Source organism: Gymnoscopelus microlampas (assembly GCF_963454915.1).
Source record: "Gymnoscopelus microlampas genome assembly, chromosome: 20".
NCBI lineage: Eukaryota > Metazoa > Chordata > Actinopteri > Myctophiformes > Myctophidae > Gymnoscopelus > Gymnoscopelus microlampas.
This window is the reverse complement of record NC_139957.1, coordinates 14,794,643-14,821,665: the sequence shown is the minus strand read 5'-3', so window position 1 is coordinate 14,821,665 and position 27,023 is coordinate 14,794,643. Positions and strand designations below refer to the sequence as shown.

At 40.5% G+C, this 27,023-nt stretch overlaps 2 protein-coding genes across 5 annotated transcripts in view; both read right to left on the bottom strand.

Moving 5' to 3' along the window:
- Nucleotides 1-1,452: 1,452 nt before the first annotated feature.
- On the bottom strand, nucleotides 1,453-9,097 carry pgrmc2 (progesterone receptor membrane component 2). Its single transcript, XM_084045288.1, has 3 exons — nucleotides 8,707-9,097; nucleotides 5,000-5,155; nucleotides 1,453-3,286 (listed from the first exon to the last, which is right to left on the bottom strand). The coding sequence occupies exons 1-3, from the start codon at nucleotides 9,071-9,073 to the stop codon at nucleotides 3,189-3,191; spliced, it is 621 nt and encodes a 206-aa protein (XP_083901414.1). The 5' UTR covers nucleotides 9,074-9,097; the 3' UTR covers nucleotides 1,453-3,188.
- Nucleotides 9,098-10,695: 1,598 nt separating this feature from the next.
- larp1b (La ribonucleoprotein 1B) overlaps nucleotides 10,696-27,023 on the bottom strand; it is a 29,505-nt gene continuing 13,177 nt past the window's right edge. For 3 of the 4 annotated variants that reach the window (XM_084045391.1, XM_084045394.1, XM_084045392.1), the window contains 12 exons: nucleotides 26,555-26,732; nucleotides 25,875-26,065; nucleotides 25,591-25,665; nucleotides 24,186-24,557; nucleotides 20,572-20,686; nucleotides 19,605-19,771; nucleotides 18,528-18,634; nucleotides 17,564-17,724; nucleotides 16,862-17,006; nucleotides 15,154-15,263; nucleotides 13,149-13,276; nucleotides 10,696-12,344 (listed from right to left, as the gene is read on the bottom strand). In XM_084045391.1, the coding sequence (XP_083901517.1) occupies nucleotides 12,042-12,344; nucleotides 13,149-13,276; nucleotides 15,154-15,263; nucleotides 16,862-17,006; nucleotides 17,564-17,724; nucleotides 18,528-18,634; nucleotides 19,605-19,771; nucleotides 20,572-20,686; nucleotides 24,186-24,557; nucleotides 25,591-25,665; nucleotides 25,875-26,065; nucleotides 26,555-26,732 (2,052 nt within the window). In that variant the 3' untranslated portion in view covers nucleotides 10,696-12,041. The remainder of the gene's footprint in view (nucleotides 12,345-13,148; nucleotides 13,277-15,153; nucleotides 15,264-16,861; nucleotides 17,007-17,563; nucleotides 17,725-18,527; nucleotides 18,635-19,604; nucleotides 19,772-20,571; nucleotides 20,687-24,185; nucleotides 24,558-25,590; nucleotides 25,666-25,874; nucleotides 26,066-26,554; nucleotides 26,733-27,023) is intronic. The other variant, XM_084045393.1, reaches the window with a different exon arrangement.

Here is a 27,023-nt window from a genome sequence, read left to right as displayed (position 1 = left end):
TTTCAATTGTATAAATCTTTTGAAAATACCAGATCTACAAGCTCACCACAATGCATGTAAGCTTGCAAATCAGCTATTTTTCAAATGGGCTGAAGTGGTTACTGTATGTTTTGTAATAATAATCCAAATCCACAAAGTAACTAGTAACTAAAGTTTTCAAATAATAGTTTTGGAGTAAAAGTATACAATTGGTACAATTGGAAATACTCCAGTAAAGTTAAAAATACCTCAACATTGTACTTAAGTACAGTACTTGAGTAAATGTACTTCGTTACTTTACACCACTGTGTGGAGCAGTGTCTGCCTCTAGCCTGCAAGCTTCTTGGGGTTGTACAGATGAGGATGGATTTCATTCTATGACTGAACAGAAAAGGCATTACAGTGCAGATTGTTTTTAGCCTGCAACGCTGCCCAGTGGCTTCACCATCATTTCGGTATCTTATTTATTTATTTGGCCATATAGGAGCTTGTTAATCTGCCTGCAATATGTATGATATTCTTAAATCTCCCATGAACCAAAATGGTAACATTTGTGTGATACTCATCTATAAGGAAATTTGGATTTAAAGTAAACGGCATGTTTTTGTCACATAATTGCAACAGACTGAATGGTTTGCCACAAATTTTAATATGTGCATTATTTGATTTGCATACATTTTAATGGTAAATCTGTTGCACAGTATGACTAATTGTTGTGGGAGGGCAAGAAAATAGCAGTCAATTAATATCTTGACTTGCATCCAGTAGAACCGTTAACATTAAATATTTTGTGAATAAATAGTTTTGTCCAATCTGTATTGTATGTTAATACAATATAACGTATACAATGGGGGGTGGTTGTATTTGTATCTTCCTTGCTCTTCTATTTAGACATTTAGATCCTGTGTCGAGGTTGGACACGAGCCATGACACAATCCCGTTTCTGGTTTGACATGAATTTTAGGTCAAATTTTGACCTGAAGGGGAAAATTCAATTTCTCAAGCAAGCAAGCAAGCAAGCAGGCAGGCTCCATTAGCTCAGTGGAAAACATGTCAGAACTTGAGCAGGGGACCCAGTTTCAAATCCAGCGTGGAACAGGAAAGTTACATAGTGCAGCTTTAACCCATCTGTGAACTTGGCTGACACGGTTTTTGATTATTTAAATACCGGAAACAAATCCTTAATAATAACAATGATGTAAGATCCACAAAAAGTAAATACATTCAATTTGTTCAGGCATTTCTTTGCTGTCATTACTCGGGTTATGGTAATCAATTCCAAATTCATAGGTTTCCAACCATTGCGTTTAATTCTTCATTCCTGCCAGTTCTTAAACGCTCATTCCAGTCAAACAAACAAGTGTTACAGAAAAAATTGCTTTATAGTTTAATATTTAAAAATAAACACATTTTGTTCTGGACTGTGACAATAATACTTACAACAATGGTAATAAAACACGTAACTCTTTCAAATATTAACCAAATCAATTTATTATGCATGAACAAATCCCTTCATGTCTCTGTCGCGCAGACACACACCCAACATTTAAATACACAACGTGGTGGGACTTCGGCATAGCTCACATTTGTTGCACATGCTTTAATAAAATGATAGATAATATATTTACAAGATAAGCAACTTGTCTCCCGAAAAAAAAAATTGCAAAGAACAGATCCCTAAATCCCACCCCCACAGCACTTTCTCCACCGTTGCTTTATGAAAGTCACACCTACGTTTTTTGTTTTTTTTAAAGTAAAAAGGACAAAAAAGAAAATGAACCAAAAAAAAAGCTGAATCAACATAAACCATGGGGTATTTTGTTTGGCCAATACAACATAGCAATATTATATGGAGTTCATCAACTACATAAATATGGCAGTAACACTGAGTACGTCATACGGTCTATTTACAAAGTTGTGACGTCGGGAAACCTTTTAGAGTCTGAGAGTGCGTGGACTGATGGACCACATAGTGGACTGACCAAATACATGCCTTTTTAATTAATCGTCTGGAGGACCTAGTCTAGGAAACCACTGATGTCAACGGTTTGAGGACAAGGGTGTTACATCTTCTGCTATCTTTTTTTTTTGTTTTTGTTTTTTAGACTGGTCAGGACTATATAAAACAAACAAAATAAGGCACAATTAATACTTTGACCATTTTCTGGGGGATTCTACAGACTTATAGCTGGCTTGAGAGGCATGTAAACAATTGGAGTCGATTTGATTAGGACTGCCTTTTGCCCTTCCCTTTGTATTCCCAATCACCTATTCGTCACGTCTGTCTGAAGTGATTCAAAATATCGTTTATGGCAAGGACCTTTGAACAACCCCCCCGAACCCAACCCATCATATGACCCCTTCCCTCCCACTATGCTACTCAACAAATACAATCACATGGTGACAAACAAGGAGAACTAGTAGTGCATACACTACAGAACACAACAGGAAAATCAACAGCCCTCCCATTGGCTTTGGTTAGGCCACAACACTGCCCTTTTCAACAGAGAAGGAAGAAAATAAACTTAAAATCAAATGTCCAACAAAAAAAACAATATGATTGATTGATTGATAAGCTTTTGAAAGCTAAAGCAGTTCATTTGCAAGGTGACTAAACCAAAAAAGTAGAAATAATCTGGTTTCTCAGCCCGACAGTGACATCTTTTACCATACTGGATTTTCTAACCACTAAGACCAACCTCCGCTGGTTTCTCAGCCCAGCACTGACATCTTTTACTATACTGGGTTTTTGAACTGCCAAGAGCAACCTCCGCTGCCCAGCACACGGAGTTGCCGATCATTTTTCACATACAGGGACGCATTTATTATTTCTCCCCACACCCTATGTATTTTTTGTTTTTTCTCTGCTTCCCAACATACTCCTTACCATTGTTAAAAAATAACCTCCGTAAAGTTTCTCTATCTTGTTTCTGTTGGTGGTGGTCTTGGAGGATGAAGTTTTGGGAATGGGGAGAGGAGGGGCAAGACAGACACAAGCCCCACTCCTTTCAGCACAGCTACAGTACCAGTTAGATTCAGGAAGTCAGGGGTGGAGGGGAGTGGCACAATGACAGAAAAAAGGAAGAGGAAGGGAGAGAGAAAGAGAGAGTGAGAGATGGAGACAGAGAAGAAGGGGGTGAGGAGTCTGGGGCGGTCTGTTGCAGCTGTTTGGGTTCGTGGCTTTGGTCGCATTGGTTGGTGGAACAGCTTCAGTCGTGTTTTAGGTGGTCTTTAACGTCCTCCTCGTCTGTGTACTCTGACGGCTCGTCGCCGGGCTTCAGCAGCCTTCCGACATAATCGTATTTTTCTGGAAGAAAAGCGGTATTAAATGCATTTAATACAAAGGGTCAAAGCATCACTACAAAACCTATTTTTAAATATTTCATACATATAAAACATGAAGAAAACTGATATGAAAGTAAGTACATTATAGGATATTATGTTGCAACAATATAAAATAATTTTGAACCGAATAGAACATGTGTAGAGATGTTGCTTGGAACGGTTTCATTCCAAAATTAAGTTCAGTATTTGAAAATGCATTAAAGTAAAGCACATTGCAAATTAATATTAGGAATAATATGTAACTTCCAACGTGAAAAACAAAAGTCTTAAAAACAATAAACAATAATGACACACTTCTCATATGTAGGTACTGTAGTAAGCACAACTCTGGATATATTTAGAACAGGTCTTTGTCTTTAATACTCTCAATCTTTTCTTCTTTCTTTTTACCAACCTAACACTCTTAACACCTTCTGCACTGGTTGTGAGGTGCTGTTGTATTGAAATCTTTCACTTCATTAGACTTGGAGGGTTTCTGTGATTGTTTTTTACAGCAGTGGTGACTGGGTTCCAGCTCCACTTCCTACACCTCTGTGATCCTATTTCGGTTGCACCAATTATTTCAATCGTTTTGTTTTGTCCAAACATAGGGAGCAATCTACCCAGTCAAAGTAGTTGTACGTGTGAATATACACTGATTGCGAATTTATTTATTTATTATCCATCAATAGCACTTAATTTATAGTACTTCAATCAACTAAGAAATATTTCCAAAAACTGAGATGTGTTTACACTTTTCAAGAGAAAGAGTTCAATTATCATCCTATTCAATGATAGTTTTAGAGAGTATAAACACAGAGTAAGTTTCATGTGTAAAATCAAATTTGGATGAACTGATTAACCACTCGAGCCCTATTTCAAAAATAGCCGCTCTATAAGCTCATAACACCTCACATCTTTTAAAGTGTATGGGAACAAATTAAAATAAGAAACATTTTTGAAAAAACTAAACACTTATAATGACATGCCAGGTGGGAATGGATGTGTGTTCTTGCCATCATTAGCAGCTTAGAAAGTAACATTTGCCACATATTATGTTAAACTGAATCCTGGCCTGGGTGCTCTAGTTACAAAGATTTTTGTAGTGAAAGAAACAAAAAGGTCTAAAAAGAACAAGACATGTCCTTGACTCTCCTTGTTTTTTGCAGCTTGTCTGGTCATGGAAGGAATGAGAGTCTATAGCAGAGGCCAGTTAGAGAATCTCAGCTGGCTTATAAATATGGCAGATGGTGTCTGTGAAATGTGAGATGAATCAATATTGGGGAGACATTAAAACGGCCATGGAGGCAGAGCGTAACAATGGCTCAACGGTAGAATAAAAATGTTTCTAATACATGTTTGTGTGCTTTGTCAGATCAGACAGCGGCTGGAAAAAGGGGTATAACATGTGACACAGTACCGGACACAGATTTGAACCAAAAATGTTGTGATTATGTGGCACGCGTCCAACTGTATAAACAACCAATATTCATCTATGATTTGATGTTTATTATGTTATTTTCAAGGCAAATTGTAGAAAGTAGAGAGAGAGGTGATATGCAGCACAGTTTATGAGCTGGATTTAAACCCATGATGTCATGAGTGGGTTCCTATGTGGTATGTGTACAAACTGGGTCAGCGACCGGGGCAGCCCTAATCCATCATAGGGTTCAAAAGTGGTAAGAAACAATCATACCCATGAACTGCATCTCCCATTCTCTCACGCTCTCCATTTGTACAGCATTGAGGTCAGACAAGTCGTCATACTCGTCCCTCAGAGCGTCCTTTTCCAGGCAGAAAGTTGCCAGGCCTCTCGATGCATCCCGACCAGCAAATATCCCATATGGACCGTCTGCAGTAAAAGTAAAAGAAGACAAGTGGCAGTGGCAGAATAAAACACAATAGAAATGTGAGTGCACACACTTGAGAGTTTGCATTTAGCTTCACTATGGTAAAATTTGGAGCCAGCCAAACATTGCTCCAAAGGAGATAAATCACCATGCACCAGCCAGACGTCAGTCAAATCGTTACATTTTAATTTTGGCTTATAAGTATATTGTCTACGCTGCTATTTCATTCCACTTTGGTAAACAGCCAACTGCAGTGCGTGTTCTATTTCTATGTAGAAATAGTTAGTAGTCTACGAGATAGATAAGGTGCCACTTTGGCATATAACCAACCATCATTTTACATTCCAGTTCTATTCTAAAATTGATGTTAACTATTAAAATAACAACTCAGATCAAAGCTGCCCTCACCCTCTCCTCATTTAAAAACGCCCTCAAACCCCACCTCTTCAGACTTGCATTCCCCACTAAATTCAAATTCCCCTTCTAGTTCTACTTGTCATTTTTTACCATTTTGTTTTGTTTTGCTTTGCTTAGTTTACTCTTTTTAACTAGGACTTGACCGTATCTAATTGTTTTGTTTTTGTTTGTTCTGTTTGGTAAAGCGACTTTGGGCATCTTGAAAAGCGCTATTATTATTATCATTACAACAGAGAAGTGAGGATGAACCAGTCACTGTCTATCAGTGTAACCAGTCAGTATAACAGGTAACCAGCCACCTTTTTGAAATCTTATTGTATTCTAGAATAGGGTTGGGCAATATATCGATATTATCGCTATTATGATAAGAGACTATTATCGTCTCAATTTTGGATATCGTAATATCGCTTATGTGGGGTTATCCCAATGTTCCCTGCTTACCAAAGGGGTTATGGTTAGGGCTGTAAGCTGGGAACACAGAACCCGGCAAACATAAGATACAGTCCTGTATAGGCTAAGTGTTGTAGGTAAAGGCTGAATTACGGTAAAGTGATGTAATTTTGGGAATTTACCAAACTGTTCTTTTAATTGCCTTTACCAACTTAGTTATTATAGACATTACTTATGATTATTTTTTTTATCTCACTGTGTAAATATTGTTTTAAAGTACCAATATTCAGCCTCACATATATACATATATATATATATATATATATATATATATATATATATATATATATATATATATATATATATATATATATATATATATATATATATATATATTGATAGTGAATGAGGCTTTTTGATTTTGTCCATATCGCCCAGCCCTATTCCAGAACTCTAGCTGCTGACTAGTGAACATGTGTGGGAGCAAGCAGCCACTGTGGCCGGTGGACAGAAAACGTGGTTACTTTTCTAACCAGCTTGCTCTTAAGTTTGTTTCATGGAGTGACTTATCCGTCATATGCCACATCATCTGACTCACACATGGAACTGTGTGGACCCTCCAGGTTTGCCCCAGGGTATTTCACATGGTCTCAAAGAATCCATTAAGCAAAGCAGTCTTATCACATCGCTAAACCTTGCCAGATTAGATTTGCTCTTGGCTTGCACATTCCACTAAAAAGAGCAATCATTTAGAGATTTAAAAAACATTCAATGCTAGGTCTGTTTATTATCTTATTAATGCCCAAAAATGTGTTAATTCGATTTAGCTACATTCAGGACAGTCTGGCTTTCATGTCAGTAAGCTAGAAAAATGCAAACCAAAGTAATATATGATCATTATAGGCTGTCACAGAGTTGATGGGCGGGTCAGCCAACTTGCAAAACATTTTTGGGTGTTAACGGCAGTGGTGTGAAGTAACTGAGTGCATTTACTCAAGTACTATTTTGAGGTATTTCTTACTTTACTGGAGTATTTCCAATTTGCAGTACACCTTTAGTTACTACTTTACTTTGTAGATATTGATTATTATTACAAAACGTACATTAACCACTTCCGCTCTATATACACATTTCGGCCATTTGAAAATAGCAGATCTACAAGCTAGATCTACTATTTTCAAAGGATTTTTTTTGCATAAATGTGGGACCTTCTGCATAAATGTGAGTACTTTTTCCACCACTGGTTAACAGGGGTAGCCCTGCCGTTTCAGAAGACTAAATGACAGCACGCTTTCAAATAGCACAAGGTCTCACTTGGGTAACAGCTGGACTATAAAAGTAGCTCAGTGCTTTGCTGACTAACGTTATTCACTCCATGTCACGTCTTTCTTACTCGTTGTGGGAGATCTGTCCACCACCATGCATGCTTGCGTAATGCATTCATCTCACACACACGAACACAAACGTCGAAAATATCATTTTCTGCAAAGTGTTCTATTCAGACACGATGTAAACAACAGGCTGGTCTAGACAGGCACACAGAGCGTCAACACAGTGCTAGCTGGTAGTGTTGCCATGTCCACTTATTATAAGCGACTTTGGGCTTGTTTTTCTCTTTTTGAGCTTGTGTGTGGTTTAGAAACCAGTGGTTCTCAAACATTTTAATGTCAACGACTATTAAATTAATATGTATTTGTCCGCTCCCCCCCCCCCCCCCCCCCCCCCCATCTAAAAATATTTTGTGCCAGGGACCCCCATACAAGATTTGTGTTGGCTAATTGACCAACAAAGATTACAATTTTATATATTATATATTATTTTTTATATATTATTTTCAAATAGCCAATGTATACGTTTAAAGGGCTCGCTTCTTTTGGGCTTGTTTTCATAGACGTGGTTGCTTGTATATTTATCAATACCAGGCAACACTGCTAGCTGGTCTAGTTAGCTTTCGCATCCAGAATCAAGACGACTTTTAAGGCTCAACTCCACTTCTAAAGGTTCTCCTCGTGTTAAAGTGAACAACAAAGCACTGTTATAACAACGTTAGACAAGCAACGCAGTGGTGTCCGTTATTATACACAAGCTGTTATTAGCCACCATTCCATTCAAGTTCATCAAAACAGACAAAGCCACTAGTAGCTGAACACAGGCTAATGCTAAGCTAACATTAACGCTTTCGCTTTGCGCCCAAATCCAGTCCGGGACAGAAGCAGTGTTGCCAGATGTTGAGAGAGAAACAAGCAACCGGGTCTACGAAAACAAGCCCAAAAGAAGCGAGCCCTTCGCCCTTTAAACATAATACATTGGCTATTTGAAAATAGCCGATCTACAAGCTCACACACGCGTCGCAGATCTGCTATTAAAATCTTCAAAATCTTAAGAAGAAGAAATGTGGAATATTTGTGAGACATTTTAACTACAAACATCTTGTATGGGGGTCCCTGGCACAACATAGATGGTGGGGGGGAGGGGGGTCTTTTGGGGGTCCTTGACATGAACATTTTTAAGAAACACTGGTTTAAACATTAGGAAACAAGCCCCGAATAAGCAAAGAAACAAGCCCCCCTGTAAAGTTTACAAGCAACTTTACAGAAAAACAAGCCCAAAGCCGCTTATAACAAGCGGACATGGCAACACTGCACATAAGAGCTAACTTAACCCAACACTAGGTATGTTAGCTATAGCTAGCTCTTCACCTGCGATCTGTCACTTAGATCGCTCACTGGCTTTGCCACAAACTCACCTCGCCCGTAAAACTTTTTCCCTGAAGTAACGTCGAACACCTTCATGTTGACCGCCATTAGGATCCGGGGGTTTTGGAGTCCATCGTACTCGTCGAGCTGCTCCAGGGTGAAATCCCGTCTCCTCATCTTGGGCAGCAGTGTGGAGGCCTCGCTGCCCTGCGCCGCGTCCACACCGACCAGACCCAGCCGCTTCCCCAGCCGCCGGTACACCGCGTAGCACACCGCCGCCACACACACTACAATACTGAGATTAAGTAACATCCCGCCTATGCCGATCAGCCCGTCAGACTCATCTGTTATTGTCCCCTGCCCGCCGCTACTTGTGTCAACTGCTGGTCCACTGGAACTGTCTCCATCGTCCGCCATACTGCACGGTAGAGACAGAGAGCCTACCTACCCACAGTACCCACCCACCCCGGCCCAAAAAAAAACACAACAAAAAAACGCCTACTAGCTTTTGATTGACTTACACGGAAGTTGGTGACCTGTTGAATTCCGGGACGCAAGAGGGCGCTGTTTTTTGTTACAATTTCGTGCAATTGCGAAATGGATTGGACCCTCTCACTTGAACCCCATCGGTATTGTGGGGAAAGCTTTCGCTGAAAATAGCATATCGACAAGCTTAACGCGTTGCGTCGTGAGCTTGTCGATCGGCTATTTTCAGCGAAAGCTTTCCCCACAATAACAGAAACAGAAAATCCACGTGTATTGAGCCCTGAGGAACTACAGTAATCCATATGGGGTTTAAGTGGTTATTTAGTGCTATTATTTTAATGTTGTTTTATGCTTTTGCTTTTCTTTGCTTTATTATTAAATTAGTTGTACTTTTTTCTGTAATTGTATTCTTGCTCTGTAAAGCACGTTGAGCTGCATTTCATGTCATGAAAGGTGCTATACAAAGACAGTTTATTATTAAGTACTTAAATTAATAAATCATATCTTAACTACCCGTTGTTACAATTTACAACCCCAAAAATAACAAAGCAAAAGGTGGTAGTATATTAGTTTGTGCCATAATTGCACTTAAATTACAAAACAGCGTCTGCTGGGGTCACACAATTCGGTAGGCTACGGTTGGCCATGTAACACCCCATTCTGATAGGGCCGCGTCAATAACTTCTCATCCCATCGCCAGGGACCCGTAGTTCTGTTCTTTGCTTCAGTCGAACAGACTGTACACATTTTTTTTTGGCTGCAAGCCTGCAACTCTAGATTATACAACAGACATATTTATTTAGACCTGTGTCACTGTAGCCCGTTTCATCTTATCGTTTTATTATGTCTACACACCGTTTGTCCCAACTTGTATGGATTTATAGTGTTTTTCGAACTAGTAAAAACATTCACCTCATATGAGATGAGATCATATGAGGTTATAACGCCACATGTCATGCATGCATCATGAGTTTGATTTTTTTCCTAATAAAGTTGTTCTTGTTTTTTTTTCCTCCTCTCCCCCTGGCCCCCATAAACACGTTAAGCGACTTTGAGTACTTAGAAAAGTGCTATATAAATTCCAGGTATTATCATGTGTGCACCAAGTATGTTATTCTTATGAAATCCTCAATTGACGCTCCTCAAATAATTTTATATTTAGGCCAGGGTTTAGTTTAGATCAATGGTTCTCAAACCTTAACATTTCTAGGTCTCTCCTCAACTCTGACAGATACAAATGGAACCAAATGGACCCGTGTACTGTCAAGAGTTACAGACTTGTAAGGGTAAATTTAGACCCACCTAAAGGAACCCTTTGAGAACGACTGCTTTAGATTCCATTCTCATAGTATCTCAGCCACCCAGCTGTTTTCCTTTTGAACTCAACTCTTCACTCAACCTGCTGATCAGGCTGAGCAGTGCAAGAGGAGACTTGCTGATGGGAGTAAGAGAATGGGGAGAAACAAAGATGGGAATCTGCAATGAAAGAGTGCTTAATGGAACCAACTGGTTGATAAAGACAACAGATCACATAAGTCAAGTTTTACACAATCAATTGTTACTTTATATATTTATTTTTTTGCATTTTACAATTCAGGACATGAAACTCTGGCAATGACATGCATAGCTTCATTCTAAAGCACACTCAAAAACCACACTACCAAATAAAACACATCAAGTTTTTAAATTCAATGACAAATAAAAGATGAATAGCAAATATTTTTTTATAGTATGTACATTTATTTTTAAGTCCAAAGCTAAAATCTTTTTGTATATCCGGTCATGAAGGCAGGTCAATTAGCCAATTAAAGTGCTAAGAAGCACCAAATTGCAAACATAATGATATGAAGTAAACTTAAAGCTAAAAATATACTTGATTTTGCTAGCTCACACCCATTTCAGTTGAAATATTTCCTTTTTCATTTATGTTAAATCATAAAAAGCATAAAAACTCCAAAGATTACCTAAAACTATACCAATCAATCCAATAAACAAAAAACAAAACAACAATAAATTATACTACTTCCGGATTTAAAACTGGACGTTAAGTAAAGCTTCCCAGAAAGATGACCATTTAAAATTATGTTTGTCAATACTATCCCTCAACTCACTGGGGATTTAATCAAAAACAACTTCACACTACTTTTCAAGTTAATTATGATGCATTGACGATCACAATGAAAGATAACGCGTCTGTTATCTTTGAGGAGCAGCTAAGGGTCAAGTCTTTCAATTGCCTATGACTGCAGCTGTTTACTTGATTGTCATTGTGAAAACAAACAAAATAGAAAAAACAGCTCTGGAAAGGCACCTATGTGCCTCACTAATATAAGAGCAATGCTGCAAGCAGTGTCAGTTTCAATAACCTTCAAACTCCCAATAACAATTAAGACGGGAGAAACACTGTCAGAATGGAACAATTTTGTCAGCAACATCATCGTGTTCAAATCAAAAGGCACAAAAACAAGACTTATCCATTTCTTAATCTTGGCAAATCAGGACACTTTGAGCTCTTTCAAAACTGCAGAGCGCCATTTACAGATTGCGAAGGTCAACAAGGTCTTGACACTTGTTGAAATGTATGGCATCGAAGAGAATAAAATGTGAAATGCAGGGAATGCATTTTTTTAATATATTTTTTTGTAAACATTTTAAGAGCTGTCGAGCACAATGATAACTTCATTCAAGCCCGCCTGTGTCTATGCTTGCTTTAATAAAAGAAAACTCACTCAATGAAACCCAATGAGATTTAAGTTAAGAATCATCCTGAAGCAGTCTTTTCATAACTAGACTGCATGCCACTGAAAATACTGCTCTTGAAGCTCATAACTCTGCACTGAGTGCTTCTTTTTCACTCTATCTGTATTTCTCTACTTCTTCCAGAAGATTGGGAGGAGGTTCATTTATTTGGCGCACGACTTTCCTTTTTGGCATTACCAGTTCCGGCCTCAGCTTTTTTTCCCTGGGCGGGAGCAGCAGCTTTCTGAATGTTTTCTTTGGGTGTGTTCTGGGCTTGTGTAGTGGCACTGGAGAGTGGGGCAATAGAAGATTGACTGGTGGTACTAGTGGCGGAAGAGGATTTGTTGGTGGAAGCCTGTGTTGGTTTAGTGGTAAGGTTGGAGGGTTGTCGTCTACGCCTCCCTTCGTCCCCAGCTGAGTTGGAGTGATGTCTTCTCCTGCCACCCTCCTCACCCATGGGGGGCTGGAGACACAGAGATCCATCAGTAACAGTCTACAGAGCAGTCATCGCCAAGGAGGATCAAACACGTCATGCACTAACGCCACCTCTCCCTTTCACAGTTACTCACATCTTATTTTGGGTATATTATCCTCATGGTAGGCTGAATGGCTGAATAATCAGTTAAAGGGATATTTCACGTTCAAACCTGTTTGTTGTCATTTTAACGTCTACTCTGGCTTTTGTTTGCACCCGACAGTTTTTATGTTGCTTGATAGATATTTGATATCAATTTTATCAAAGCCCCCCTACTGTATATAAACCCATTATAACTTTTTTTCCCCCGAAAGTTTAAAGTAGCGAGACACTGAGGACAAATGTTCAAGCCCTGCAAATTGAGACATCAGGTAATGTGGGACAGTCAAGCTTTGTTGTGTTGATTTGTTGCTTCAGTGAATGCAAAGCAGGATTCATTATTGCTACGCTTTAGCAGTGAAGGCCTATGATCAAGATCACATGGTTTCATGAATGCACTCCCACAGAGGGGGACAGGGGAATTGTCAGAGCAGAGGCTGAAAAAGCAAAACATTTGTCCCAGATTTTCTGATTTCACCCTTTGTGGCTCACTTATCAGGTGTACCGTTTGACTTCCCTGGCCTTTAAATGTTAATCCTGTTCATGAACAAGTAGATGCTCTCTATAGGTTTTTTTATTAACCTGAAAACAAATTCTGACCACTTGCCTAGCATATGGCAAGTTGCTATGATACCCTGCCAGACCTAAATCACGGCAATAACATTTATCTCTAAAGTACATAACATTACTCACCTCCACCCTGAAGTCCTCTAGATTCTTAAACTTTCCAAGGTGTTCCTGCAGCTTTGGGTCTATGGGCTGGTTTTTTACCTTGGAGTACTTCAGGAAGGCCCAGAACTTTTCCAGACCATACAGCTGGCCTGGAAAAGTGTGAAAACAAAAAAACAGATCAATCAAAACTCTTAGACAAAAAAAAATACTTCTGCGTTGCAAAATGATTGCTGTTAATTGACCCTTCATGCTCAACAGCTTTGTACAATCCATTTCTTCTATTCCATTTGTGTCATACAACAGTATTGCATGACAAAGAATAAATTAGCCTTTAGGCACATTTTCAGTTACTATTTAAGATATGAGTCCATACCACCATGCATTTATGCATTCCATTTATGCATTCCACCATTCAGACCAATCTTTATTCATTATAAAAGGCTAGCCTTCTTCTCTAGCGCACCTTCAGGCCATTGACTTTTTTGCATTAAATAAAAGAGGATTTGAGGCATAGCATCGTTAGCTTCCATGTTTGCTCCCACGTTTGATTTCACTCAAACCAGCAGGCAGCTACTCTAATTTATCCAAACGGGCATGAAATCCTTCATTATGATGATTGATTTTCTTTCTTAACATATATAATTAATACAAGTGCAAGCCACATTGCTCAGAGGACACTTAAATACAGTACATTCACAGACACAGTTCATACTTTGAAACTGACAAATTGGCTTGGTGATAAACATGCTTCAAGGATGCCAATGTTTTACTGGTGAGACAGACCACCATTCCGGACTGGCATGATGTGAAAGAGCAAGGTTCTACTGAACACAAAAATCAACTCAGCTGGAATGTAATGGCAAAGACTTGACCGGCAATCCCTAAGTCAAGCATTCTGCTTCAGTGAGTCACCACAACTGAGGCTGAGAGCATTGGGAAACTGATTTTAATCCATTCCTTTATAGCAAGCGGCCATTCACTTACCAGGGATTAGCTTCTGGCAAGTGAGCCTTCTAGGTGGGTCAAATACTGAGAAGTACTACTAACGATACTGGTGCACTGTGGGACTTGGGAGCATAAAAATGGAGGTAGTACAAATATAGAAATAGCCAAAGATCCCTTGGTAGTCCCTGCATAGCAAAGTAGTGGTGAACATTTAACTGACCCAGAGGTTATGACACAGAAGAGGGGATAGAACCAGCTATGTTTCTTCCTTTTTAAGGCTGTATCTTTAAAAAATAAAGTTTAATTCCTCCACGGTGGCCAGGCACTCCAACAAATGCAATTGTAATAGGAGGAGACATGTAGTTGTCTACATCCTGTTACTATATGATTAGTGTTTGTCTATGCTTCCGAAGACTACTTTTTAGTAGAAATGTTAACAAATAAAGCTCTGACAGGGAGCCCTTTAAGCCACAGTATGCAGACGTTTAATTTTGAATTGTCTACATCCTCCCCAAGACCAACAGTAGAGGTTGTCACTTTGCAGTGACAGGGAATATACACCTGGGGGTAAATGGCAACAACTAAATATGGGAGAAAAGGAGAATAAAATGTAATTAATTAAGTCTTACCAGGCTAAAAACTAACAAGACAAATGACTACCTGAAATAGTGAAACTGGGTGACCACCTGGGTCTCAATTCTGTGAACAAAGTTCCCTGGTAAAATAGTTAACTGGTAAATTAGAATTAACTAATGTAGTGGGTAAATAAAATAAGTTAAGTTTCCTACGTCAAGTTCAACATGCATTTGGTACCATGCCATGTAGAACGATGGTTACGTAGGTAACCATGGTTAAGTGAGCGATTGGATCACTCCAATATTGATATGCCTCTGCTCTGCCGCGCAGAGGAATATCAATATTGGAGTGATTCAATATAGCACTACATAACTGGTTCACTCTAAGTAGTAGTTGTGACATTAGATTCTGGTTAGCCCATGTGCTACATGTGCATCCTGGTTCAAATCATAGTAGGCACAAATTAAACGTGGTTAGCGGAACATAACGTGTACGATATGGTTACCTCTCTCATAGTCTCTGAGGGTCTCTTCCTGAAAGTCCTTAAACAGATCTATCCTGAATCTCTTCTCCAAACCATAGCTGTAGAATCGGAACAGGCACTCCAGCCCGTACCTGCAGGGAAACGCAATGAAGGGAGAAGTTCAAGTTTATTGTCATACAACAATGCAATTCTTGTTTCAAAGTAGGCCTGCACATTTCTTCATTCTTGTGTAAATACATAACTGTCAAACTGCCAGAAAAAAACAAAATAAAAAATGGACAGAAAGCAAGATTTTGTGCTCATTATAAAAAATAAAAATAAAATAAAAACGTGCTTGGTGTGAAACGGCTTTAAGGTAGGGACGTGGTAGACCTATGATATCTAGTCTTTGGACAGAGATATCTTTTCAATGGGGGGGTCATGTGGAATCATTGCGTGTACAGTATGTGTTCCTTTTTGGTTGTTATGATTCCAAAACTGCTTGCCTCCATGCCTCAGAACAGTGTAATATTTGTTCTACGTTCACATAGACTGACTCTTTGATCCATGAGGAGAAACCGGACAGACTAGCTAACATGTTTTAGCTTGATTCAGAATGTTAGTTCCATAAACAGCTGTTGGGAATATTATGCAATCGGTTCACACAACCAGCCCTAGGATGACAAACAAGCACGCACACACAAAAAACACACATACAAACACACACACACACACACACACACACACACACACACACACACACACACACACACACACACACACACACACACACACACACGTACCGTGTCAAGCCACCTAAATATTTAGAGAAGAGTGTCAGCTAGTTGGCAGGTGTATACAAATTGCCCTGGGCAAAAATGCTGCAGTGAGGCACCCTAATGCCTGATTTATACTTGGTTGCGCATTGTGTTGTGTATTGAACATACAAGCTCGCAACTTTTCGCACTGCCAGAAATACAACTGAATGGTGTCTTTGATGCACTGAAGTACTTATCCAGAAGAACACACAAGTACAGCAGTTGGACAGAACAGACAATCATAGCATAGTTAACTTTAGAAACTTAGAAAGACCACCAACGCAGGTTTTTTTTCTTCTGGGCGCATTTGTTTTTAATTGTTTTCAATGGGAGTGCCGCGTATTTACGCAACTCTCGAAATGCCAGCTGCTTGATGAGGCACTGAGCGTCTATTCTGTGCTGAGCCATGCATTTTATTTGGTCGCCCAAAGTTGAATTTCTTTTCAAATTTGGATTTTTGGGTGAGTGTTTAGAAGCGTACCGTGTGTGCTCATCTAGGAAAAGACTCTTTGGTGGACAGCCTGAAGCCTGATTCATGCTTCTTGCTTTCTTGATGGTGAGGGCGTGCTCCGTAAATGTCATTTCATAGTTATTACAGAGCAGCTCAAAGAACATAGTGAACCTCTTCATCATCAATGGCAACAGACTTCTTCTGTAGTTGTCTTTTCTTTTGTATTCTACTAGCTAGCCAATCACGACGATGCACGACAACGTCTATGCACACAAAGTCTGCGTTTGCATCATATCGATGTGCATCCCAGATACCTAACACACCACAGGAAGCATGAATCAGGCTTAAGACAGTAGCATAATACATCTTAAAACCTAGCAAAACATTGCATACTACAGCATAGCTATCTCAAAAATTGCATCGAAGTTTTCCAGGCTGTGTGTGAATGTGTCATGGTGAGTATATATGTTCCGTACAATACCTGTAGTTTTCTTTGGCATCTTCCAGGGCATACTGTTTGAACTCCTCATACAGCTTCCTGTTGAAGTTGTCCCTCAGGAAGAAGGACCAGAACCTGAAGAGTGTGTTCATCTCCTGAGACTGGCCAACCCCCAACCTCTTCCTCTCTGCAACACAACATAGCAGTCAGTCACAGCCTCACTGTCACTCAGTGTGAGTGTGAGTGTGAGTGTGAGTGTGAGTGTGTGTGTGTGTGTGTGTGTGTGTGTGTGTGTGTGTGTGTGTGTGTGTGTCCGCCAGTATACTTTGCATTGCAGTAGCCACTTTCAATTTGGCATCCCTATTTTGGGCATACCATTATAAAAAACGAATATACGAAATAGCAGATGTACATGCTCACAACTGAGCTTGTAGATCAGCTGTTTTCATATAAGTATAAAACAGGGGTTAGGTGGTTTTTTGCACAATGTAGGTGTGGTTCATATATTGTTTGGCTTTATCCCACATTCCAAAATGGTCCACATCAAACACATGCTTCATCTCACATTCTGAAATGGTCCACATAAAATAAATACATGCATAACATCAGCTTTATGTTTATCCCATTGATTACGAAACCACTGAATAAACACACATTCAAATCATATTATTCTTTGAATTCATTGAGTGTTAATTAATTAATTACATCTACAAGAATATGTATTTGTGTGGGATCTCTGCATACCATTGAGACATCGTCTGCGGTACTTATGATATCCCTGCTGAGTGAATCCATTGTCGCGAAGCAGCTCGTGGGAGGGGTGCCAGAACTTAGGCAGAGACTGGGGGGTGCAGCCATAGCTGCCTGACAGAGGGGCTCCCTCTGACGGAGAAGCATTAGAGCTGCTGTGGAGGGGGAGAGATGGAGAAGATGAGGATTTGGGATAAGAGACGCAACAAGGGGAGTGGAAAGACTAAGATGAATCAAAGAATAGTCAAGGCGGAGGACAAAGTAGGGAATTGATATTCAAAGTGGATGTATTCCTAACTGACATTCACTAGTCAAATTCACAAACAAATGTAGAAGAGTTGTGAGTTGTATATTTTTATCTGCAAGAACTGTGATGGTGATGAGTGGGAAGAGGGATGATAGAATGGAAGGATGAGAGAAAGGAGAAGAAGGGATGAGTGGGAAGAGGGATGTGGGGATGAAGGGATGATGGGGCAAGGAGCATTGGAGGGATGAGAGGAGGAAGGGATGAGGGTGGAGGGGTGATGAAGGGATAAGGGACAAAGCACAAATGACAAGTATACGTCAATGATTGACGTGACAGGAGAAATAAAGGAGGGGTTGTTATCAGACTTGATTGCCATCAGGTTAGCAGGGGAGGAGTTGTTATCAGGTGAGATTGAAGGGAGACCTTTGTTAGCGGAAACTCAGTTTCACCCAGCTGATGGCTGCTCAGATGGTTATGATGAGCGCTCAGGGGGAGTAGTTAGGGATTGATCGTCTTGCTCAGGGACACGTCGACACATAGACCGGGGTTCAGCAGTGACCTTCTGATTACTAGTGCTGTGTCATCCAAACGAACGATTTGAAGGTACTACTGCGGTACTACTATGAAGGTAATATGTATACTTCAATGTCTTGACATTATTACACCACATAAATCCATCACTATAGCTTTATAAGACCTCTAGCAGCAGACCTGATGGAGGCAGAGCGAGGGCGGTGTTCACGGACGTCCATCACCCATCCAATGTGCTGCTCCTCGGGGGGGTTGGAGCTATGACGAGTCTTCTTTTTCCTGGGTGTCTGACACAGAAAAACACAAGGAGAAAATCATTATTAACCAAGCATTTTACATTTAATGCATTTTTGCTGATGCTCCTATCCTGAGCTGGGAGGAAGTCAAGACAAAGTTAAGGGAATTGGCCGCATGGCCACAACGTTGTCAGTTTGAATCCCAAGACTAGCTGTGAAAAATGTGTGATCAAAAACCCTGATGTCCCTAAATAATTACTGTCAAACTGCTAATTAGCAACATTTCTCTTTCCCAGTTGCTTGATTGATTGATTGAATATATTTAATACTTTGTCTAAAAGGTCCGTCCAAAAAAGTCCCTTGCGGTCTTGTTTCCATTGGGGTCCTCGGTATTCAATTCATAGACATATATAGTAGCAACCAAACAGTTCAAATATCAACACAAAATACAGAGAAAATACTCCAGTGTGACTACACCGGAACAGTAGAAGATTGTGGTTGCACTGGGTGGATTCTAGGTATCAAAGTGTGTAAGTAATGATTTGATAAATGAATAAATACCTTGAATGGTTTATTAATCCTACTTAGGTGTCATTTTGGTGGATTTTCCACATGGTTCCACACAACAGTGTGAACTATGCAACCATACAAAAAGTATGGGTAATCATAGAACATTACTTGAACATCAATTTATTATACTCATCAGCATTGCTTGCTTACTAGACATAATTTGGATTAACTTGAAGCAGCAAGCCCCAGATATGAAAAGCAGGGTAAACGTACAGGTCAGCAACATCAGGAAACATGCAAAGCACGTAGCAGTCTGTTCTTAACTCAACATCACACAGAAGCATCTATGCAAAACCCACATGGTAATGTACAACACACTAATACAATACAAGAGAAGGCACAGTGATGGAAAACTGTTTGCAACTGGGTGGAATGTAAACGCAAAGCATAAATAAGCGCTTCTGTCATTTGTAAAATTACACAGAATGGAACAAAACCTGACAGTATTCACCTTGCCGTCAATGTTCCCGCTGTCCTTCATGACAGGGTAGAAGCGGGGCGTCTTGTTGGGGTCCTGGCGTCCTGGGGTACGCGGGGTTCGGGGAGTCCTGGGCTGGTGGGCACTGGGGGATCCTGGGACAGAGGTGGGCAGAGAGTGGGCCACCTCCACCATTTCGACTGGTAAAGAAAACGGTGTTAGTGATTAAAGCTTATGGTATTTCTGCTCTAAACTACAGTATACAGGAAAGAGAGAGATGGAGATAAAGTGATATGTCTCATGTTTAATATACATATTCTAATATACATTATATTGATTTATTATACAGTACACAGTTGAGAGGAAAGGGAAGGAGAGAGAGAGAGACATGTGGGTCATGTTACATGTCATGTGAACACCTTGGCCAAGCTAAACCAACATGCTCATCATGTGCTGATCTTGAAATGTGAACATACAGATATCTTGCATGGCAAATTGCCTCGTGGGCATTCAGTTTTTCAGGTCAAAGTTGAATGTAATGTGTGAGGTACAGTGACGAAGGCTTAAATCACATGAATGTGATAAGAGTGTGCCCAGAATTCATAGAAACAGGCTTGTAACCACAATGTTGACAGTTTGAATCCTCAGACTGGCTGCAAAAATGGGTAAAACCAAGAATGAAAAAATATTTCTCCTGCTCATGATCATGGCACTTTAAGCCCAGTTTCTCCAGTGATAGGAACATGACAGTAGGGAGATTGCGGCTGTACTGGGTAGAGTCAATATGCAAAACTTGAAGCAAGGGTTTGCTGTTAAAAGGCATCAGTGCTCACTGCAAAGTCAATGTTTTCCTGACTAAATCACTTTTTTTTTTGCATGGAAAACTGCATTACTACGGGCATTTTGGATTACCAGGTAAAATCTGAACACTATGTATAAAGAACAGGACAGAAAGGTGTATTATGTGCAAAGTGACTTTAAAGTGAGGTTGTCAAGTAACCTGGCATTGGCGGGAGCGGGATTTCCTGGTTTGGGTCGACAGGCACTTTGGGTGTGAGAGTGTTGAACTCATCTTGACTGATCAGGTTCAGCTTCTTAAAGTTCTCCACTTCCTGCTACAGAACACAGAAATACACACCAAGTCAGCATGGGAAGACATCCCAGGGCACAGACTGAGATCACAGCAGTGTCGTTTTCTTGAAACTGAAAAAGAGATTTATGAGTGGTCTAAGACTAATCAAATACAGTCATTTCATCAACTAAATACTCCAGGGCTTTGAACTCATGAATAAATGTTTTGTACATTTCAGCGACCAGAGGCGAATCCTGGAAAATATCATTCCTGAAATAGAAAGGCTTTAGTTTCAAAGTTGCAAAGTCAAGACTGAAGTCACTGCATTTCATATATTAATTAGGTTTGGGCTTTTGTATTAAAAAGTACACAATGACTGCCATTCAGCATTTTATGAGCACCTTTCAACCTTGTACTATAGCAATTTGGAAGAACATTTTTTTTATTTAGTCATATAAACTAGTAAATAATTGTTGGGCTTTTGTAACCCAAAATACTGTTTTAACTGGTGGGGGACCAGTTCAAATTCAGTCTTATCATTCATCTTCCATTTATGTGGAGGCAGTGGCGTACCCACTGTAGAGGCAGGACAGGCGGTCGCCTGCCCAACTAGGATCTCGCCTCCCCTAGAAAACCAAAATAACCCGGTTATTGCATGCTTAATGTCCTCAAAGTCACGCATCCAACAGGCTTTGAACTGAGCAGATTGGACCTTCCAATCCAGAGATAATGGCCAAAACATCTTGAAAGCGGCCACTTTGTGGAGGACAGCAGAACATTGGAGTCACTCTGGATAACCACAAATCAACTAAATGCCATCTAATTTAAGTCAACATGCAGCTGCAGGATATGAATGTGACTGAATTGTGTAACTCATTTAAATGATAAAATGGTATCTAACCCTGCATCTACACCTGCACTTTCATCTGTTAACATAAAGTATGTCATGTTGTTCTTGCCTTATGGCGTACTGATCATGTATTTATTGGATTTTGCCTGCGGTTTGTTATTGTACAATCTGCCACACATTTGTACATGATGTTTTCTATTTTATTTCTGCAATACTGTTAACACAGATGAAGCTATGTGGAGGAAATCACATCAGAGGTCCCATAATCCTAGGCAAGACAGGCAGGCCTGTGTGACAAACAGCAGCTGTGATGATACGCAGCAGACTTTGAACTTTACACGTCCGTGTAACCGAGAGAAAAAACACATAGGTGACCTTGGTGTATGTGCTCAGGTGAAATGATTCTCACACACGGATGCACATTACTGACAACCTTTGACCAACAGATGAGCTGACAGTGCTAAAATCCATGGCCGCATACAGCTGATAAACGTGGTAATAGTATATAGTATAAATATCAGTAGTATTTTTATAGTGTAATGTTTTATTATAATACTCTTAACTAATTATTCCTGGTTGATATTATTATCCAAAGCCCCTATCACTACCATGAGTGGACTCATCGTAAGTAGGACTCTGACACTGATGTCATCAGTACATGCCCATATATTGGAATGCCCATATATGGGCATATTGGTTGGAATCGTGGTTCTGGACAACTGGATATCCGAACTACTCGTCAGCGGGCACCGCTTGAGTCCTTGCTGCTACGCGCATTAGTAGGAATAAACACAGAAGCACCCGGGAGGAAGTGGACTAAGAAAGGGGAGGAGTCAAATTGAGTTCCTGTTTCTACACAAAAAATTAGGTGGTGCCCCCAGAGGCAAAAACTTGTTCTACTTTTTCTGTTCTGCTTCAAGCCTCCAGCCTGGCTTACCAACGCCGTTAACCATGACAGCCGTTTCACAACTCAACACTGTAACCTATATTATTGTTCCTGAACAGGCAGAGTCTACCGACTGGCTGGCCTTAAAGAAAGGGGGTCAGCTCAAGAGGCAGCTGTATGACATACACACACACGTAGTTCCAAGGAGGGCCCGTACAGCAGAGAGGCGATAAATAGGGATGTATTTTTGGCAGTATCTATATGCTGTGGTGCCGAGTTGAACAGCTCCAGTCAGAAAGTCTATAGGTCAGCATGCTCTTTGGCCTCAACTCCAGCAGGGCCTGGTTTTAAGTGGCATTTTTATAACCCTCGACAGTGGATACATCCAGGGCTCAACCCACATTTCATCCTATCACGTTAAGTTTGCTAGGTTGTGTGCTAATTCATTTCCCTTCAACTTGAGCTGATAGTCATGCCAGTGGAGGACTACAGTAGACAGTGGTTGTCACGATTGAATCTGGCTATGGATGAGTGTTGGCTAAATGCCTAATCCGTAAATGTTATGCGTACCGTGGAAGGTTTCAGGATATGAATTTGTGTAACTGTGAACGTGAAGCAGGGCATTCACTTAAGAAGAAAAGAATAAGGGCAGGCCTTACCAGCCAAACATCCCTGAAAAAGAAATGTGCATCTAGAATTGATTAAAACAAGAAAAATAAAACTAGTATAGATGTTAACAAGGAAGTAGCCACATAAAGTGATGGAATTAAAGATAGAGAGAGGGGTCAAGGAAGTCATCAAATATTTTGGAATGGAACGGAGAAAAGGACTACCCCGGCAGAGGAGCTCTAGCTGAGCGACTGGAGGGCAGCTGGATGCTAACATTAGAACCTCAGTGTTTTCACAGTGCAGCTACAAACTGTAAGCATTAAGAACAGGTCACAAAGTTCAGAACAGGGACAGATAGCAGAAATCAAGTTGTATCTTATTTCTGGGTGGCATTGACCCTTGGACTTCTTATTGGTTACTTGTCATAGTTGCAAGCTAGAATACGAAGCAATTCTTCTTTGGCATGCCCATGAAAGTCATTCAGGATTAGTGAATCCAATAATTCAAAGCCTGATGCACAACTTGGTGTGATGACACTTTAGAAAGTCAGGAAGTAAGACTACAGTGTACAAACAAACAATCCTTGTATGGATCAATTATAAGAAGATTGCAAAGTATGAGAGATAATGCTCCAGCACCTGACGGAGAAAAGAGTAGTACATCTCACTCCCCGCAGCTGCCAAAGTCCCTCTGTAATAAATCTGACACACAAGGATTGTCGTGATGTTCCCTGATGGCCTTTAAGTGTAGAGCAGCTGAATGGAGCAACAAGCTGCTTTATGTTTGAAAGTGAATGTGCAAAGTACTTGTAATACTTGAGCTTTTAAACATATAGGATATCCTCAGCTTTATGCTTTATGAGCAGAAACTAAATGTGGAGAAGAAACATTCAGTTTCTATGCAACACATATCTGTTAAAAAATATTTTAAATCAAAGCTGAATACTTTTTTTCCCTTCTCTTTTACCGATTCTGGACTGAAATGTTATTCTCTTATAGATATATGTCAAATATGTATTGTAAATAATTTGCAGTTTGTTTTACATCGTAGCAGTGCCTGATGGGACGAGTTTACTTTTAAATAGTCCCCTGTGGCAAATCCCACCCAACTATACTAGAGAATGTTGTTTAGGCTTAAGTCTAGCCAGAGACAAGAACGCACAAAAGCCAATCTTGGATATGATCCTACAACCCTCACCTTGGTGAACTCAGCCTGGTCTTCAGTGGTCCACAGATCCTGCTCATAGTAGTACAGTCCGTCATTGATGGCCTTGGCCAGGTCGGTCGTGATTCTAGCGCGTGACTCGTGGTTCCCCGTGCGGTCGCCCCCAGGGTGCTTGCGGAGGTGTGGTGGAGTCTGTGTTACGATGAGAATCTTGTTGACGTCTTGATCATCCAGCTCGTAGTCAGAGTCTTCATCGTCGGACCAGTCGGTGAAGCGGTTCTTCCTGGGAGCCATCTGTTCCATTTCCTCATCAAACAGGAAGTCCAGCTCCTCCTGGTCTGCTACTGCCTGTGGGGCAGTGGGTGGACAAGCGGGCGCGTCGGGCTGGGGGACCTTGCCGTGCTCCTGTGTATGGGGTCACAGATAGTTAAAAGGATAGGAAATAGACATAGGAATATGACTTGTGTTATGACTGTGCATGTGCAATAGTGTCTACTGTCCTAATGTGTTCTATGTTAATGCCTACACACTGTACTGTGTGTAGGCTAGTGTCTTCCTTGTTATATCCGTGCTTTTTATTTTATGCTGTGTGTATGCTATGTCCAAAAAGTTATTTCAGGAATCTGATATAATGATTAAATGAAAGTTTAACATTGGCCTAATAGAGAATGAGGGATTTAGGATTCAAATTATGTTTTCTTACTATACTTAAAATTAAACTAGACCAGTGCCCTCTGAGCACCGGCCTACTCAGGGACCACGCAAGTCGGGAACGATGTAAATCGGGAACGAAGTTGGGAATGAATGCCACACCTGGTTATTCAATACCTGTTGTACATGTTGTACTTGTTGTCACCGATTGTACCCATTCTCTGAGTACCCAGTGCGGTACCCACTACCATATGACCGATCAACTAAATATGGAGATACGGGGATCCCCGATGTCGTCAGAAACTGCTGACACTGTATTACTGTTGACGTACATAGAAATATGCGAATAGAGTTCCATTGTAGACGCTACCACTTATATTGGTGCAGCAGCACAAATGTGACTCAATGCTCAAACAGCACATTATAGATCAAGTGTGCTCTTATTTTACATTCCACAGACCAGAAGACACTTACTTTGCCATAACTTGACAAAGTGCTCTTATATCTTAAGTCCTTCGACCGGAAGTCAAGGGTTTATGTTCGTCTGACTTAACAGGTGCTAAGCTTTGACCGTTGAACTGACAAACGTCAGTAGGTACTGGCACTGCTGTTTTGAATCTGACATAAGGAAGGCTTTATAAGCTGCTTGCTGCATTCTTGTATTTTCACACGTTGGTTTGAGGGACTAAGGAACCGCAGCACAGTGAGAGAAAAGAAAAGCAGAAGTGGTCGAGCAGTATAGCAGGGTGAGAAGAGGGGAGGTGACAGCAGGAGAAGAGTACTCAACTGCATGAAGGGGACAGTCAGGTTGGGACACTGGGAGAGGGGAAGTGCTGATAGCAGACACATCATCACTGATATGCTGCCAGCGACCAGAGGTGATGGGAAACAGAAAAGAAGACATGAGTAGAAATGACACATAAAAAACGACAAGAGGAAAACAAGATGTAGATAGACCACATGTTTCCAAGTGTGGTCCTAAAGCTCACCCATCTGGTAGTTCTAGCATGATAAAACAAACATAACAAATCTGATTGATTTAACTAGGCACTTTAAACGCCAGCTCAGTACCTTAGCCTTGCCAGAAGGCTGGCGGTGGCGTTTCTCCACTTGTATCCAATCATCTGGGTCAGGTTGGGGGTCAGAAGGGGGAGATTTGGAGACATCTTTAGGCGTTTCGGTTTCCTGGGGGGAAGTGCTCTCGACTGGGGCTTTAGGCTCAGTGGACTCTGATGAAGTCTCCTTCACTGGAGGCGAATTTACTGTCACAGGATGAAGAAGAGAGTAACATGGTGTTAATAACTGGTAACTTGTTATATCGAGTGTCATTAATTGCACAGAAATTACATTATATTACCAATCTACAGTTATCACTGTTACGGTATTAACCGTGACTGCCATTTACCACAAGTTACCAAATAACTATTTCATAACAATACAATCACTGGTGAAAGCTTATTTTTACTTGAATATTACTTAGTAATTACCAGTCTACCAATAATGGCCCCTTACATCTGTTTAAGATTACAGGGTCATTTCCAGTTATTAATGCATGGATTAGAGATTTACCTTAATATAGTTGACTGAGCACAGATGCCCTTTCAAACATCCTGCTTCACATTCCCAATTACCAACCCTTCCATTAGCATTGACAAATGGTGAATGCTAATTGATACTTTTACCCCAATAGGTAAACAGATTGGCAGGGGGTTCAGTTGGTGATTATGTCCATATTCAGCTGTTTGACTAACCGGTGGTCATTGAGGTGAAGGCTTGCCCAGGGATAAACTCTGGGCAGTTGATGAGCTGGGAGAAATCGGTGCGAGGGGAACCTACAGCGGGAAGAGCAGGGATGGGCCAGTGCTCTGGGTCCACCTTACACCTCACCTTGTCCTCCACCAGCTCCACCTCTGTGCTGCTCTTCAGAGCCTGGACAGAATGAAAGAACACCAATTCATTTCAACACATAAATACATTACGGTATCCTTTTGGAACGGCCATTCATTTATTTATTTTTTGTACATTTATGTGTGTGCATGTGAACTGAGCTCCCATTGAAGCCCACCCAATTTACTATATATGGGCATAGCATCATACAAGAGATAATAGGTTTCAGTTAAATGTTTAGAGCTTGAGACTGAGTGACATTTTATTTTATTAAGAAAATCTTGGAGGTCCAAGAACTACCAAATCGAACTTCAGCAAGGCAATGTGTTTGCT

Coding starts and splice junctions, on each gene's coding strand:
- pgrmc2 (XM_084045288.1), bottom strand. CDS start 9,073: ATGGCGGACGATGGAGACAGTTCCAGTGGACCAGCAGTTGACACAAGT. Junction 5,156..8,706: donor GAAAAAGTTTTACGGGCGAG/GTGAGTTTGTGG, acceptor CTTTTACTGCAG/ACGGTCCATATGGGATATTT. Junction 3,287..4,999: donor ATGGGAGATGCAGTTCATGG/GTATGATTGTTT, acceptor CTTTTCTTCCAG/AAAAATACGATTATGTCGGA.